This window comes from Miniopterus natalensis, chromosome 16 (genome assembly GCF_054644295.1).
Source record: "Miniopterus natalensis isolate mMinNat1 chromosome 16, mMinNat1.hap1, whole genome shotgun sequence".
Classification (NCBI taxonomy): Eukaryota; Metazoa; Chordata; class Mammalia; order Chiroptera; family Miniopteridae; genus Miniopterus; species Miniopterus natalensis.
The window spans coordinates 24,558,031-24,576,561 of NC_142096.1; the positions used below are offsets into that span (position 1 = coordinate 24,558,031).

Sequence of the window (18,531 nt, forward strand, 5' to 3'; positions counted from 1 at the left end):
TGATGTGAGAAGCCCCAGGTCACATGGAAACCCACATGTAAGTGGTTCGAGTCAACAATCCCAGCTGAGCCCAGCTTTCAAGTCATCACAGCCCAGGCATCAGATATGTGAGTGAAGAAACCTCCAGAGGATTCCAGTTCCCAGGCATTCATATCTCCCTCAGTCACCTGAGTCTTCCCAGCTGAGGCCCCAGACACTGGAAAAGCAACATGCCCCATCTGAATTCCTGACACACAGAGAATCTGTGAGCATAATAAAATGATCACTGTGTTACACCACTAACTCCTAGGTGGTTTATTATGCAGCAATAGATAATTGGAACAGAAAGAGTTAAGGAGGCTTGAGGAGATTTGAAATAATGCCCTGGCAAATGGGACAGAGAGCTAACTGAGAAGCACAAAAGCAATGCCAGGAGCATGAAAAGTTATTCTACTGTTCTGAGAATATGGATAAGGAAACCAGATGGTTAAAAGGTATCCTGCTTAATAAAATGCAGCTAGAACTTGTCCCCAACCCCAACCCCAACCCCGCCAGCCCAGGAACATACTTAGCCTCAGAATCTGGAGGTCTTATGCAAAACTATTTTGCAAAATTATGACTAAATCATATATAAACAACTTATTTCTATTGAAGTAGACAGTAATTTAAAACAAAATACCAGGAGGTTCCAGTTAAGATGGCAGAGTAGGTGGAAGCTGCACTCACTTCTTCCCTCAACTACATCAAAATTACAACTAAGTGGAAAAATCAACCTGGATAACCATCTGAACACTAGCTGAACAGAAGTCCTACAATGAAGGATTATAGAAGAAGCCAGGTCCAGACTGGTAGGAGGGGTGGAGACACAAAACGGGCCCACGCACGGCAGTTGAGAATCTGGAGGGCTATCTCAGCTGCAAAGGTTCCCTCCCCACCCTAACCAGGAGCAAGTGATCTCAGCCCCACACCAGGCTCTCCAGCTGGAACACAAGTGCTGGGAAGAGGAGCCCACATAACATCTGCAGTGACAATCAGCACGGATTCCCTCCACCTGGGTGAGATGAAAGGCTGCTGGAAACCCAGGCACCCTCTTAAAGGGACAACACACAAACTCTTGCTTGCAGGCACTCACCCTTGTCTATAATGGAGGGACAGGGGCTCTGGAGGCGCCAATCATAAAGAGAGAGACTGAGCTGGACTTATGGTCTCATCTGGTGGGAATGAGGCAGGACTAATGACCCTGAGCTTTCCCCATTAAGGTGATGTTAGTGGGGCTGAATGGGTAGTTCAGTTCCAACCTCAGGAGGAAAAAGGGAGTGGTAGAAAGTGGTGTTAGTAAGCAGACCTTTCACCGCTGGGTAGTGTCTGCAGGGCCCAGCCAGGAGGACCTGAACTGCAACCCCCAGCCTAGCAGCAACTAGGTAGTTCAAGTAGGCCCTTTGCTTTCACCTACCCTGATGTCATCTTGACCCAGCAAAGATCTGAATATTCACCCCTGCCCAGACCTGTGAACTATATCTAAACAGGATGACTGCAAAATGAATACGAGATAGGATTCAAAAATCTCACAACACAACACAAAATAGCCAGAATACAGCTAAATATCAGAGGAGGAAAATATCAACTTCAGTGAGCAAAGGTAATCAACAGAGGCCAACTCCAAGCTGACAGATACAGAATTACCTAACAAGGATTTTAAAGCAGCCATCATTAAAAAATGCTTCAATGAAACTTGAAATAATTGAAAAAATAAAAAGCCAGCAAAGAAATATAGATCTAAAGAACCACCAAATGGAAATTCTAAAACTGAAAAATACAATACACAAAATGAAAAATTCACTGGATGGACTCAAAAGCAGAATAAATACGATGGAGGAAAGATCAGTCAACTTGGAGATAGAATAAAAATTAACCTACCCGAATAACAGGTAGAAAATACTGGGAGAAAGTTCAAAGACTCAAGAACTTAATAACAATAACAAAAGATGTATTATTCATATCAGAGTCCCAGAAGGAGAGTACAAACAGAGCAGGGCTTAAAGAGTATATGAAGAAATAATGGCTGAACACTTCCCAAATTTGACAAAATACACAAACATATAGATTCAAGAAGCTGAGTGAGCCCAAACAAAACAGGAATCCAAAGGAACATGCCAAGACAACACATCATAATCAAACTCCAGGAAATTAAAGAAAAAAAATCTTGGAAGCAGTTGAAAAAAATGACATTATCTACAGAGGAAACATGACATTACCTATAGAGGAACAACGACTTGAATGACGGATTTCTCATCAGAATCTATAAAGGCCAACATCTGGAAACAGTAGCACACTTCTGAGAGGTGAAAGACCTATCACCCAAAGTTCTCTATCCAATGAAATATCTCGAAAGAGTAATGGTAAAAATCACGACCTCGGAGGAAGGAAAACAAAACAAAACAAAAAATTGTCACCACTAGATCTACCCTAAAAGTTCTTCAAACTGAAAGGAAATGGTAAGAAAATCTAAAACACTAAGAGTGAAGAATAAAAAGTATAAAAATACGGGAAAAACTTAACACTGTCCTTTCTCCTCTTTTCTTTTTAACCCTCACCCAAGGACATGCTTGCTGATTTTAGAGAGGAGGGGAGGGGGGAAGGGAGGAGGGAGGGGGGAGAGGGGGAGGGAGAGATGATGTATTATAGAATTGTACACCTGAAACCTAGATCATTTTATTAACCAATGCCACCCAAAGTATTCCATAAAAATTTTAAAAATTTTAAAATAAAATAAATTTTAAAATATCACCGAACTACAGAACTGAACATTATCATCAATCAACACGATCTAAATTTACAGAATACTCCATCCATTCAACAGAAGAACACCACACATGCTTTTCAAATGACCATGAATATTCACCAAGAGAGTCAATATCCTAGACCATAAAATAAATTTCAACAAATTACATGAACTAAAATCATACAGAGTGTATTTTCTGGCAGCACTGGAATAGAACTAGATAGGAAACTCTTGGTGGGAATATAAACTGGTACAGCCACCATGGAAAACAGTAGAGAGGTTAAAAAGAGAACTACCATCTGATCCAGCAATTCCACTTCTGGGTATATATCCAAAGGAAACAAAATCATTATCTCAAAGAGATATTTGTACTTCCATGTTCATACTATCAACAATAACCAAGATATACAAACAACCTAAGTGTTCATCAACAGATAAAAGGATAAAGATGTGGCACACACACGATCAAGTATTTCTCAGCCTTGTGACAACATGCATGAACCTACAGGGCATTATGCTAAGTGAAATAAGCCAGACAGAGAAAAACAAATACCGCATGGTCACCTCTTCGCTGATTCTAAAAAACTGAACTCTCAGGAATAGAGTGTAGAATGGTAGCTGCCAGGGACTGGGGAAGGGGTGTGAGTATAAGGGTAATAGAGAGAGGTTAATAAAAGGGTACAAACTTTGTTATAAGATGAATAAAGTCTGAGAATTTGATACATAATGTGGTGACTATAGTTAGTAACACTGTATTATATAAATGAAATTTGCTAAGAGTAGAACTTCAGTGTTCTCCAGTCAATTAATTTCACAGTATTATTTTTTTTAAAGAGAGAAGTTCTCAAATCTAAGCTCCCACCTTAAGAAAGTAGAAAAAGGGCAGCATAAGCCTAAAGCAAGCAGAAAGAAATAATAAAGCCATGAGAAGAAACCAATGAAATTGAAAACAGAAAAATAGAAAAAAAAAAGCTGGTTCTTTGGAAAGATCAGAAAATTGAAAAACCTCCAGCAAGAAAAAGAAGACACAAATTATCAATATCTAAAATAAAACAGGATATCACAACAAACACCAGACATTAAAATGTACTAATACAAACAATGCTATATATATAAATTTGACAACTGAGATGAAATGGACCAATTCCTTTAAAAAGTACAAACTACCACAATTCATCTAAGAAAATCTGAATACTTTTCCTAGTATTAAAGACACTGAATTCCTAATTTAAAAACCACCAAAAATGAAATCTTCAGGACCAGATGGTTTCACCAGAGAATTCTACCAAATGTTTATAGAAAAATTAACACCACTTGTATACAACATCCTTCAAAAAAATGCAACAGAACGGAACAGCCATCTTCCAGTAACTCGCCAAAATGACTAATACAAAGAAAAAGAGGAGAGGCACCTGCTGTATGTTCTCTAGGCCTTTTAGAAAACATGGAGTTGTTCCTTTGGCCACATACATGTGAATCTACAAGAAAGGTGATATTGTAGACATCAAGGGAATGGGCATTCTTCAATGAGGAATGCTCCACAAATGTTACCATGGCAAAACAGGAAGAGTCTACAGTGTCACCCAGCATGGGTGGGCAATGTTGTAAACAAACAAGTTAAGGGCAAGATTCTTGCGAAGAGAATTAATGTACGTATTGAGCATATTAAACACTCTAAGAGCCAAGATAGCTTTCTGAAACGTGTGAGGGGAAATGAAGCCAAAGGGAAAGATACCTGGGTTCAACTGAAGGGTCAGCCTGCTCCACCCAGGGAAGCACACTTTGTGAGAACCAATAAAAAGGAGCCTTAACAGCTGGAACCCATTTCCTATAAATTCACAGTATAAGTGTACTGCTAAAAAAAAAAAAGGAAGAGAGTATAGCACTTTTCAACACATTTTATGAAGCCAATTATTATTCTGATCAAAACATTGGACTGTTGCCCGGCCAGCGAGGCTTGGTGATTGAGCATCGACCTATGATCCAAGGGATCTCGGTTCGATTCCCAATCAAGGCACATGCCCCAGTGGGGGGGGGGGGGGTGCCGGAAGCATCCAATCAATGATTCTCTCATTGATGTTTCACTCTCTCTCTTCCTCTCTCTGAAATCAATAAAAATATAAAACACACACACATATAGAACTGTTATATAACTAAGAATTTGTTTAGCCTTTGTCCCTGGTCCTGGGAAGGTGCCTCTAAACCCTTGGAATTTCCCCAATTATACGACTGTCTTTGTTACTGATGCTGGGACTCCAGGATAGTTTCAGAATAGGGGCTAGCCTTGCTGGAAAGACCAACTGTGTTGCTTTGAGCTATATAATCTCAGCCAGACCTCCAGAGAGGGGAGGAGGGTTGCTGATTGGATTCAATCATATGGCAAATGATTCAATCAATCATGCCTATGTAATGAAACCACAACAAAAACTCTGGACACCAGAACCTGGGGTGAGCTTACTTGGTTGGTGATATACATTGATTTAGTGGGAAGGGGATGCATCCTTAGGACATGAAAGCTTTGCATCTGGGCTCTCCCAGAACTTGCCCTATGGGTCTCTTAGATTACCCTGATTTGTGTCCTTTATAATAAAACCAAAATCCTAAGTAAAGCGCTTTCTTGAGTTCTGTGAGATTTTTTAGCAGACCAGAGGCAGTAGGTAAGAACCCTGAATTCATAACAAGTTGGTTAGATAGAACTGAGGGTGGCTTGTGGACTCTGGAGTTTGGGGCTGGTGTCTGAAGTGAGGACAGTTGTGTGGAGGACTGTGCTCTAAACCTGTCAAATTTGACTTGACCCTGGGTAGGTAAGTGTCAAAACTGGATTGCACAAACAAGGACAGTATAGAAAAAGAAAACACAGATGAATACACTCATGAATACATATGTAAAAATCCTCAACAAAATATTAGCAGATAGAGAACAGCAACCTATAAAAAGAATCATACACCATGACGAACTGGGATTTATTCCAAGGACCCAAGGCTAATTCAATATTCAAAAGAATCAACCAATGTAGCCCACCATGTAAACAGGCTAAAGAAGAAAAATCATATGATAGTATCAAAGTATCAACTGATGCAGAAGAAAATGCATCTGACAAAATTCAACATCCATTCATGATAAAAATTCTCAGCAATCTAGCAATAGAAAGGTACTTTCTCAACTTTTAAGAGTAGCTACAAAAAACTTGCAGTTAACAGCAAACTTAATGGTGAAAAATGATGTTTTCCCCCAAGATCTGGAAAAAGGCACAAATGTCTACTCATACCATTTCTATTCAACTTTGTATTGAATGTCTTAGTCAATGCAATAGGCAAGAAAAATAAAAGACTTCTAGATTAGAAAGGAAGAAATAAAACTTTTTATTCACAGATGACATGATCATCTAAGTAAAAAATACCAATGAAATCTAGAAGAAAAACCTTAGAATTTATAAATACACTTAATGAGGTTTTAATACACAAAAATAAATGAAATTTCTATATAGTATTAATGAACAATTGGAAACAAGAACTTAAAAAACAACATTTTTACAATCACTCTCCCCAAAATGAAATTCTTAAGCATAAACCTAACAAAACATGTATAAGATATATACTGACAGAAATCAAAGAACTAAAAAATAGGAGATACACCATGTTTACGAATTGGAAGACTCAATACAATAAAGATGTCAATTCTCCCCAAACTGATCCCCATATTTAACACACCGCCAATCACAATTCCAGCATAATTTTCTGCAAATTAGATAAGGGGATTCTAAAATTTACAAGGAAAAGCAATATGACTAGAATAGACAAATTATGATAAAGAATAAAGGAAACACAATATTCTATTTTAAGACTTTAAAGTTACAATAATTAAAATAATGTGGTATTAGAGAAAGAACAGACACAGAAACCACTAAACAGAATAGAGTCCATATACAGACCCATAGACATATAGCCAAATGATATTTCACAAAGGTGGAAAGGCAATGCAATGAAAAAATGGATAATTTTTTCCACAAATAGGGCTGGAACAATGAGACATTTAAAAAAGTTAGTAAATTTGACATTATCAAGATTAAAAATTTTTGTTTTAGAAAAGGTACTGTTAAGAAAATGAAAAGGTAAGCTATAGAAGATATTTGCAAATCACATATCTGACAAAGGACTTTGTGTACAGTACTCTACTGTATATGGTACCTAGCAAAGGTAGAGTAAATCTATGGAAAATTTGCTTAAGGAAAAAAAGCCATAAATAGCCATACTCCAGCCCAGTAAGCTCAGTCTTAAGGAGTTTTTTAAAAATAATTCTGCATACATAAACACTCAATGAATTTTGCAGGGATTAATTTAAAAAAAAATCTGTGCAGCAAAATTTAAATATAAATGCTCCCAAACTCAAAAACATTTAAACAAATGACACATTTAAAAATTATTAAAATGCTAGGTAGGAAAACAACAGGTATATAGAAAATGCATATGAAATAATAAGAGACTATACAACTGGGCATTATGACAATAACACAATAATTACATGTACATATTTATTTAAAAAGCCACTGACACACAACCACTATTTTCAGGTAAAAGTCTTATCTATAATTTCCCATGACATTTCAATAAGATATTGTTTCTATTTCAATTCTTAAAATGATTTGAAAATGCTATAAAACATTAAGGTAAAAAGGCAAGTGAGAGTATTTTTTAAATATGATTTTATTGATTTTAGAGAGAGAGGAAGGGAAAGAGAGAAACATCTATCAGTTGCCTCCCATACACACCTGACCAGGACAGAACCCAAAACTAGGGTGTGTGCCCTGACCAGGAACCTAACCCGTTGGTGCATGGGATGGTGCTCAACTGAGCCACACCATCCAGGGAGTAAGCGAGGGTATTTTTGAAAGGTTAGGAACTGAAATACAATAAAAGCCTATCCAAATTCCTTGGCAGAGTCACAGGACAGCTGAATTTACAAATGGCTTAAATTATTAAAACCTTACTTTAAATTTTTATTTAAAATCTTAGAAAGATACCCAGAGAACCATACATGGACCTGCCTAATCTTTTGCATTATGGACTTAGGGATGCCATTATGAACACACAGTATGTAAACACTCTCAGGATTTGCTGAAATGTACAGAGCAGTATTTTCCTGTACTACTGTTGGATGGTTGTTTCTTTTTGATGTATTTTGCTCTTTTTAAAAAAATTTTACTGAATTTATTGGGTTGACATTGGTTAATAAAATTATATAAGTTTCAGGTGTACAAATCTATAATGCATCATTTGTATATGCATTGTGTTCACCAATCCTAGTCAAGTCTCCTTTCATCACCATTTATCCCCCTTAACCCTCTTCTAACTCCCACCTCCCACCTTTCCCTCGGCTAACTACCATACTGTTGCCTGTGTCAGTGAGTTGGGGTTTTTTTCTTTGCTTAATACATTTACCTTTTTCACCCAGTCCTGTAGCCCCCAACCCCTCTGAGAGTTGTCTGTTTTCTGTATCTATGTCTGTTTCATATCTTATTTTGTTCATTCAATTCCACATATAAGTGAAATCACATGGCACTTGTCTTTCTCTGACTGGCATATTTCACTTAGCATAATACTCTCTAGGTCCATCCATGCTGTCTCAAAAGGTAAGATTTTCTTCTTCTTTACACTGAGTAGCATTCCATTGTATAAATGTACCACAGCTTTTTTATCCACTCATCTACTGATGGGCCCTTGGGCTGCTTCCAAATCTTGGCTATTATAAATAACACTGCAATGAACATAGGGGTGCATATACAGTGGTGCCTCGGTTTTCGAATGTCTCCGTTGATGAACATTTCAGTTTACGAATGCCGTAAACCTGGAAGTAAATGCTTCGGTTTTCCAACACACCTGGGAAGTAGAACATGCCACACAGCTTCCGCTGAGGGCAAGATCCTGAGGCCTAGCTGTGGGCTGTGGATCCCTCGGTTTTCGAACGTTTCAGAACCCAAACAGTCTCCCGGAACTGACTGCATTAAAAAACCCTTTAAGAGGGAACCAGTGTCTCTAGCAGACTCCAGTCTCTTCCTGGCAGACAGAATCCCTGCTGATTTTCACAGCCAGATGTTATGTGGGTGCCTCTTATCAGCTTGGGCTTGAGAACTCACACTTCTCAGGGGAAGCCTCTGAAGCTGAGGTATCTTTCCAGAATCTCAGCCCTTTTTGTGTCTCTGCCTTTCCTACCAGTCTTGATGTGGCTTCTTCTGTAAAACCTTGGTTATAAGACTTCTCTCCAGCTAGTCTTCAGTTGGTTATTCAGGTTGATTGCTCTATATTTTAGTTGTAATTCCAGTTTGGTCCTGGGAGGAGGAGAGTGTAATATGTACCTACTCCACCACCATCTTGGATCCTCTGCCCTTTCTCATTCCTTAACAGTGTTTTTCTTTCTATGGAGGCTCTTCTTTCCCTTTTTGTAATTTGTTACTTGTAAACAAACAGTTTTGTGAGTAAGGGTGCAGGTTAGAATGGTTGCATTTAGCCAAAAGGTGTTCATATTCCAAATCTGCCAAACACAAGCTCTAAACCTCAGTTTCCTCATTTGCAAAATGCAAATAATAATAGCACCTAAACATATATGGTTGTTTTAAGGACTAATTGAGGTAAAGCTAATAAAGTATTTCATTGGCATAGAGAATTTGTCATACAGTAAAAACTGAATAAATGTTAGAATCTTTCTCTCCTACTATTGCCTTAGAAATTAAATAGCTCAATTTTTTGAAGAATACATCTGTTTGTGTATGTGTATATATGTAGATAAAGTCTGGAAAAATACCTCAAAGAGTTAACAATGTCCCAATGAAATAACATTTCATATCAACCAAGATGGCTAAAAGAAAAAAGACAGACAGTAACAAATATTGCCTGGCAAGGACATATGGGAAATCTTGATATATTGCTGGTGGGAATGTAAAATGGTACAGCCACTTTGGAAAACAATTTAGTTTCTTGAAAATTTAAACCTAAATTTATCATATGGTCCAGCAATTCCATGCCTAGGTATCTATACAAAAAGATAAAAATTTAGGTCCACAAAAAGACTTACACACAAATATTTATAGTACCATTATGCATCCAGCTCAAATGTCCATTAAGTGGTAAATAAGCAAAATGTGGTATCTCCACCCTATGGAATACTATTTAGCAATAAAAAAATGAAATACTGATGCATGGACCTTAAAAACATTATGCTGAGTGAAAGACGACAGACACAAAAGGCAACATACATACGACTGCACTTACATGAAATGTCCAGAAAAATGCAAATCAAGACACAGAAAGTAGATTACTAGATGTATAGAGCTGGGGGTGGCATCAGGATTAACTAAAAATGGGCACTAGAGATCTTACTGGGGTGATGGAAATGTTATAAAACTAGATTATGATGATGGTTGCATAACTCAATAAATTCAGTAAAAACTATTACATTTAAGGCCTGGGCAGGTGGCTCAGTTGGTTGGAGCATTGTCTCATACACCATGAAGGTTGCAGGTTTGATTCCTGGTCAGGGCACATACCTAGGTTGTGGGCTTAATCCCCAGTTGAGGTGCTTATGGAAGGGAACTGATCGATGTTTCTCTCACACACTGATGTTTCTTTCTCTCTTTCTCTCTCTCTCAAATCAATAAAAACATATTCTTGGGAGAGGATTAAAAAAATTATTACATTTAGCCCGGCGGTTGAGCGTCAACCTAGGATCCAAGCGATCGGGGTTCAATTCCCGGTCAGGGCACATGCCTGGGTTGTGGGCTCGATCAATCACTCTCTCATCATTGATGTTTCTATCTTTCTCTCTCCTTCTCCTTTCCTCTCTCTGAAATCAATAAAGATATATTAAAAAAAAAAAAAAAAAAGAGTAAATAGACTAAATAATGGCATAAGGACTCTCCTCTGAATAAAGGGCTTGGCCTTCATTATATACCTTTTGTCAGCTTATATTTTTATTGATTATTTCATTTCTTTCCTAAAAATATATTTTTTTATTGATTTCAGAGAAAGGGAAGGGGAGAGAGATAGAAACATCAATAATGAGAGAGTCACTGATCGCCTGCCTCTTGCACAACCCCTCCTGGGGATTGAGTCCGCAACCCGGGCACGTGCCCTGCCCGGGAATCGAACTGTGATTTCCTGGATCATAGTTTGATGCTCAACTGCTGAGCCACTTTGGCAGAGCAATTATTTCATTTCTTAGCAAGGTTCTGGATAGGTGAGCATTATTAACAGTTAATTAAGTAAAGTCTCATGTATACCTTTTCAGATTCAAAGTTGAGAGAAAAAATTAATTGTCCCACACAAAGTTTTCAAAGGTACTGCCAGAGATATTGTGATAAAGAATTTTAAAGACTATTGTTTACAACCTTTCCTGAATGAGAAGATAACACAGGCTATACAGATTAATGTAGTTATATCAAGTCTAAATCTAAGCAAAACAAAAATGACAAAAGTAGAACACAAAACTTTTGAATATTTAGACCCAGGACTCTTTTTTAAAGAAGTTTTTCAAGAGATTCATGTACACTAAAGCCTCAGAATAACTGCTTTTGAGAATTATGAAATGGAGACCAGCCAAAGATAGCATTTGATTGTTTAAACATATACAGGCATACCTTGTAGATATTGAGGGTTTAGTTCCACACCACTATGATGTAAAGTGAGTATTTCAGTAAAGTAAATCACACGATTATTTTGGTTTCCCAGTGCATATGAAATTTATGTGTACACTGTACTGTAGTCTATTAAGTGATCAACAGCATTATGTCTAAAAGAACAATGCATACATCTTAATTAAAAAATACTGCATTGCTAAAAAAAAAAAAAAAAAAAAAAAGCTAACCTTCATCCGACCTTCACCAAGTTATAATCTTTTTGTACCATTAACTTGCTTGACACAGCATTGCCACGAACCTTCAATTTGTACAAAAAAAAAGAAATGCAGTATTTGCAAAGTGCAATAAAGTAAAACCCAATAAAATTGTATACTCTCTAAATATAAGCTCAAATAGATTATACTGGTTCTGAAAAGTTAGGATAAAAGGAACTTTCATTTGTTTTCTAGGGCTGCCTTAACAAATTAAAACAAACTTGGTGGCTAAAAACAACAGAAATCTGCTCTCTCAGTTCTGGAGTCCAGAAGTCTGAATTCAAGCTGTCAGTAGGGCCATACTACCTTCTCAAGAATCCAGAAAAGAATCTTTCCTTGCCTCTTCCTAGCTTCTGGGGACTCTTGGGAGTCCCATGGTTTACGGTAGCATAACTCTAATCTCTGCCTGCCTTTTCACATGGCCTTCTTCATTTGTATGTCTGTGCTCCTTCCTCTATTTATAAAGACACCAGTCTTTGGATTTAGGACCCACCCTAAATCCAAAATGATTTCACCTTGAGATTCTTAGTAATTACATCTGCAAAGTCCCAACAAGGGACCAGGCCATTTGTGGGCTGTAATTAAAACTATGTGAGAGGCTGGTTCTCTGAGGGTAAAAAACCTCAATAAAAAACTCTGCCAACTCAAATTTGAAATTATTTTGTGTATTCTCAGTAGAAAATATCCTATTATATCATAATCAGGAAATTCTATCAATAAAATATTCTAAAATACCTGGAAAGAGTTGGATGAAAATATTTTTACTACATAAACTTATTTCCCAAAGACCGTTTCTCTCCTGGTGGTCCTCACCATCATGGTGAATGCCCTCTCTGACAACCCTGTATAGCTCTAGCTACAAGACTGTTGTCACACAAACAACCCATCAGCAAATCCAGTAGACTCCTTTAAAACATATTCCAAATGCAACCAATTCTCACTCCCACCACCAGCCTAGTCTAAATCACTACCATCTCTGGCCAAAGTAAGCCTTTTAAAGTGTAAATCTGCTACATCACTTCCCTGTACAAAACTCTCCAGTGGCTTCAATCACAAATGCAATAAAATCCAGTCACCTTCCGCTCCTACCACTCCTCCTCACTCTTGCCCAGCCACACTGACCTCCTTTCATCCTGGAATGTACCAAGCACACACTCATCTTGCTGTTCCCTTCTACTTCTGTTTCATCCAGGTATCTGAAAGGCTGAATCTCTTTCTTCTGTCACTTCTCTACTGAAATGTCACCTCACAGAAAGCCTTTTCCTGACCACCCTATCTAGAGTTGCACTCCCAGTCTTCTCCCTCTACCCTTATGAACTATTTCTTCAGATAATAACGACAATATATATTAATTTGTTCTTTACTGTCAGCCTCAACCCACTAGAAAATAAGTTCCACTAAAGCATGTTTGGTTCACTGCTTTATGCCCAGCATTGAAGCAGTATCTGGCACATACTGTTCAGTTCAACAAATATTTGAATGAAGAATATACCTAATTTTGAATGGCAACAATAATTTATTCATATATTTCCCTTTTCAAATATCCCCTCCTCCATTTTGTAAAGAATATGACAAATATTTTCCCCAATTATTTCCCATTTATAATACACTTTTATTCTGCTTTGAAAAAAAAAACCAATTACCAACAGAAGTTTCTCTACAAGCTAAACATTATCAGGAGAGACAACCAGTTGCCTGTCATAAATGGGATGGGAAAGGAAGAGCTAGCAAGTGAACACTCCTCTGGTCTTGACAACAAACACTCTTTCCAACTGCTCCTTATCTCTGATTTTCTTCTCTCCCCCACACTGTCAACACTGCTTTCCCAGAACACAGTAACTCCTGGGAGTATCCTCTCATCAGGAGTTAGGGCTGTTTTATCCACTTTGCCTTTCTTTCCCTTGAACAGTGTCCCATAGTGAATTACAAGGAACAATGTTTCCTAGGGGTGCTAACACTATTAACAGACACAGAAAGGGGTCAAATAAATTTAGGAAAGACTTCATTAACCAAAACTGAGCAGGTTTATTTCTTAAATCACTGTTTAGAATCCTAACTATGTTAATGTGCATTGTAAGTCTCCACAATGGAAAGAGTATACACTGTAATCAAAACTAATTTTTTTCAACTCATACTTCATAGAATCTTTCTTTCAATCATTTCATTCATTACATTTTTTTTTCCTAGCTAGCTCAAAAATTCTGGCAGCCTGGCAAACTGAAAACACCTTTTACTTTAGATACCAAGGAAGGTTTAAAAAGAGACTTGCTAATGGACTTAAGTTGTAATTAAAATGTTCACAGTCTGCAGGGTATTATTTGGGAGTAAGTCGTTATTTTTTCATAAATGGTGAAGAGTCACAAAAATTAATGAAGTTACCAAAAGTAGTATAAAACTGGGGCCACAAGTATTCAAGTAATTTCTCCAACATTTACATATCCCTTTTATACATCCCCACTAACTAAAATAAGAGTGGGATTAGAGGGGCAGAAGGAAGCAACTTCTGTAAATTTTCAGCCTAAATATTTTATTTACATTTCTGGGGGTGACTTATAATTAGAGATAACATCCTCATATGTAAGAAAACTAAATCAGTAGGATCACTTTAGAACATGATGAACAAAACAAATTCACACTCTGATGCAAAAATTACTCCCTAATAATTCCTCTTTTTCTCCATCATTCTCCCATTATCCCTGTAGGGGATCTACCCTTTTTGCTACCCGGGCATGCCTCAAGGGACTTGCCTCTAAAACCTTCTGGTCACCCTTTCCACTCCTATTCTGTATTACTGCCAGTTTCCAACCATGAACTTGTTCATCCTAACATTTGCAGAATATGTGCATAGGTATGATGTTAGAAGTAGAAAGAAACTCCTAAAACTTAAGAGGTTTGATTGGAATATGGCCCATATGTACCCTCCTCCCCATGGGACAAACACTACTACCTTCAAGCTGGATCCCCCAACATCCTAAATTCTTTGAAACTAAAAATAGCTCAGCTGTTGTCTCATCTGCCAGCAGATGGCCAGACTATTTTTAATTCGGAATTCTAGAGAGCAGGAATGGCTCAGGCTAAGCTAGGACAGCCTCAAAGGCCTCACTCCGCAGAGTTCATTCAGTGATCGCTGCAGAGCTGTAGTAGGCAGGTACCAAGAGAGGGCAACCTGGAGCTGTTCTTGGGCTTGTGGGCTTCACCCTGATTGCAACAAGGTGTGAGGGTTTCTTTCTTTTTTTTTAAACCATGCCTTAAAATAAAGTCTGAATGTAAGATAATCTAATAAAAGTTTTAAATAATTTGCACCCCCTTTGAAGCTTTCATTATTTTTCTTTTTGTGAAAATAAAAGTTCCTTTAGTGTATTTGAGAACAGATTTTGTTTTAATAAAATCTCCCCTAATCTAGGTAAAATTTCCTAAAAGCTATACTTTTAAAAAAAATAGTTTTCTTAAGAATATGTATTGAACTGTAATTTCATGAGTATTATTCAGAGAAAACCTTTTATAATTGGCCTTTATATTAAAAGGTAACAATTAATTTTGAATCCAGTGCTCTGAAATCTAATGACATGCCAATAAAATAATTTTACAACACAGGGATTAACTTTGACATATTATTTATTGCCTTGTTTACTGGCCACTTCCCTTCAGCTCCACAGTATGTACTCAATAAATATTTGGGGGGAAGGGGAGATAAATGCAGGCAGGTGTATTTAAAAGGGCTATAACACCACCCACCTCTGTACTTCCACCATCCAACTCCTATCCACTCACAACCTAGGGATCAGGGATGACCAAACCAGGCCATTCCAATTCACTTTCTGATCCTGCTTGATGGCCACACAGATTATCAAGAGAGCAAAGTAGGCCTGGTACAGGTCGCAATAATGAAAAGGGGAGGTCTATAATAGTTTCCAGGGACAAAATACATTTGAGAATACTTTCTTATTGCAAGACAGTATACTTTGTGCAAAGATGAAATGGGTTATTCCTATCAATTTATGTTTGGATAATAACATATATGGATGACTAGAAGGGAAGAAACCAAGTTCACAAGGGATTAACTATTGCGACATTGCTCAATGAGTTTTGTAGCAGGCTAAATGTAACTGTTAAGAAATGTGAGAAAAAGCCTTAAACAGCTCAAGTGAAGAAAGTACTCTGGTGCCTAGCCCCTGCCTGAGTAGTCAGATTCCTCAGAATAAGCTTCTGTCCACTATACAGAAAGGGTAAAAAAGTAAAAACTGGCAAAATCTGGAACAGACAATCCTGGCATAGCTGGTACACACACTACCAAGCCGTTCCTATGTCTAGAACTGGCCAGGACCTAACTACAAGCCCTCTAGAGATGCCAATCAAGAGTGGCAGGAAGACTCACTGCACAAGTTAACATAACAGTGCACCCACATTCATGGTGCATTAGAGGGGAATGTAACTTTACAATCATTAAGTTCAATATCCTAATTTTACAGAGAAGGAAGTTAAGGCCCAGGGATTTGACTATTCTATAATGCAACATCACTGGGATAAACTCAGGGTCCCAGATTCTACTTCTACGGATCTCTCCATTAAAACACACTCATATTAGCATTTTAGACAGAAAGTATATATATATATATATATATATATATATATATATATATATATATATACACACACACACACACACACACACACACACACACACAACACACTCCATTTCTTTAGTCTAATACTTACAACTTAGTATATTAAAAACATATTCTAATATGGAAAATATGGCCTAAAAAACACTTTAATTGGAATCTCAAGTGCTTTAACCTGCAAGTTATTCACAAACCTACACATAACAATCCTTTTTAAAATTCTAAAAAACACGCCTTCCCTCATCACATCCCAAGTTAATAATTATTCCTTTCAAGACCCAGATATAAATTCAATTTTTACCACTGTACAATGTCTTCTCATACACCTATTTTTCCTTAGCTGCAAGAATAACAAAATGTGAACTTCTGACCAAGGGGCAGAAAAACTAAATGTAAGTCCACTATACTACAGATTCAAAAAATTTCAATGAAATTTCTTTGATAATGTTTTCTATAGCACCCCTTTAAAGGATCCAAAAAGGAAGGGAAAAAACCAGTAAGGCTTATTAAAGCACGTTCAAGTCATCTTCTATTTATTTACAAGTAAAAGGCAAAGTTGCTTTTAAGCTGTCTTGACCCTTTAATTTAACATACATTTAAGTTATTCTGGATTTCCTCCCCTTCAAGAAGGCCTTTTTGCCAAAGCTCATTTAACAAGCTCAATTTTCTCGTCAATTTAATCTAGTCTATTTCCAGCGCTATAAAGCCTAAGCATTAGGAATTCATCTTAGTGTTAAATGTCCTGGTCTATCCTCAAAGGATTTCATTTTGATGGATGCAACAGATCTATCAGTGTGTGTGCCCCCCCCCCGCCCCAACAATTCCTCATCTGCCTGTCCTCGCTCTAAGTATTGTTAGCATTTACGCAGCTATGGGCTTCGTTACACCGGAGCTCTTCTGTCTGAACTATAAATCACAATTCAAGCTCGAGAGCAGCTGCCAGTGTCCAGACTTGCGGCGGGTGGGTGTCATTGTCTTTTTCGCCTTCCCCGTTTCAAACCTTCCCTTCCTGCTCACGAAAGCCGGCTTACCTAATGGTCCTTTCCTTCCCCGTTTTTATACCACCATCCCCACCCCTTAACCTCTGGTCTTGCTCTTCCAGGTCAACCCAGTCAGCTACAACATGACTGTTTTTCCTGTGGCGGAGGCGGAGAGATGTCAGAACGGGCTGCATCTCCCGCAAGCCCCTTCTCAGGACTGTCAACAATGGGACAACTTCAGCCTAATCTTCCCCAAGTACCACGCCACACCGACAAACTTATTGAAATCGACGAGGCGGAACCCTTCCCACGCCCCGTCTTGACAAATCAGCTCCACCTGAATTTCCAAGCTAATAAACAACAGCTCATCACCTGCTTCATCACAAAGGGTGATATCCCGGCCGCACCGCAAGGTCCACCCACAAAACCTTCTCCTCCCGAGGGGGTGCGAGCCCCGCCGCGGTCCCCAGCCCAGCACGCTGCCCTTCCTCCTCCACCCGGCCCCTGCCCCGCACGCAGCCGAGTTACTGTCAACTCCGGGCGGGCAGCGAAGAGCCGCGCCGGGCGCGGGGAGAGGAGCGGCTCCGGCCGGCGCGAGCCCCCGCCCGGCCCCGCTGCCCACCCCGCCCGCAGGCCTCCGCCCGCTCACCTAACGCCACCTCGCACGCTTTGCGCAGCTGGGAGTGATGCGCCTTCTTCACTTCCTTGTCGGCCAAAATCTTCTCCAGGGCCCGCGTCAGGAACATGTTCTTCGTCTTCTTCCCCTCATACATGGACTCGGAGAAGGAGGCGGCGGCCGTCGGACCCGCAGCTCCCGGCGGCTGGACGGGAGGAGGAGGGGGAGGGCGAGCGGAGAGAAAGGAGAGGGGGTGCCGGTGGGGGAGAGGAGGCGTGGAGCGCGGCCGCCGGAGCAGGAAGGGGCGGGCGGGACCAGCGGCCGGCGGGCGGGGGGCGCGGAGGTCTCCGCCGCCCCGAGAGGCCGAGGGGCCGCCCCTGGAGGGCCTCGCCGGCGGGACCTCCGCTTCTCCTGCCCGGGGTCGCTTCCCGGCCACCCCTGTCACTGCCCCTCCGGCCGGGGGCGGCGAGGGAGCCCAGTCCGGGCGGCTGGGGGCCGAGGAGCGAGCCGGGGGTGGCTCAGAGGCCGGGTGAGAGCAGGGCTACCCTGGCTCCTGTGGGGATGTGAACCAGCCGCGGACACGCACTGGCCTCCATCACCACCAGCCTGCCCCCGCCGCCATGTTGGGAGGAAACGACGCGTCACGCAGCGTCCGAAAGGCAGCAGAGG

The 18,531-nt window shown here is 39.6% G+C and overlaps 1 protein-coding gene across 2 annotated transcripts in view; it reads right to left on the bottom strand.

Moving 5' to 3' along the window:
• Nucleotides 1–18,129, bottom strand: part of ARFGEF1 (ARF guanine nucleotide exchange factor 1) — a 90,748-nt gene extending 72,619 nt beyond the window's left edge. For both annotated transcript variants that reach the window (XM_087825419.1, XM_087825420.1), the window contains exon 1: nt 17,896–18,129. In XM_087825419.1, coding sequence (XP_087681545.1) covers nt 17,896–18,019 — 124 coding nt within the window. In that variant the 5' untranslated portion in view covers nt 18,020–18,129. The remainder of the gene's footprint in view (nt 1–17,895) is intronic.
• Between the last annotated feature and the right edge of the window lie 402 nt (nt 18,130–18,531).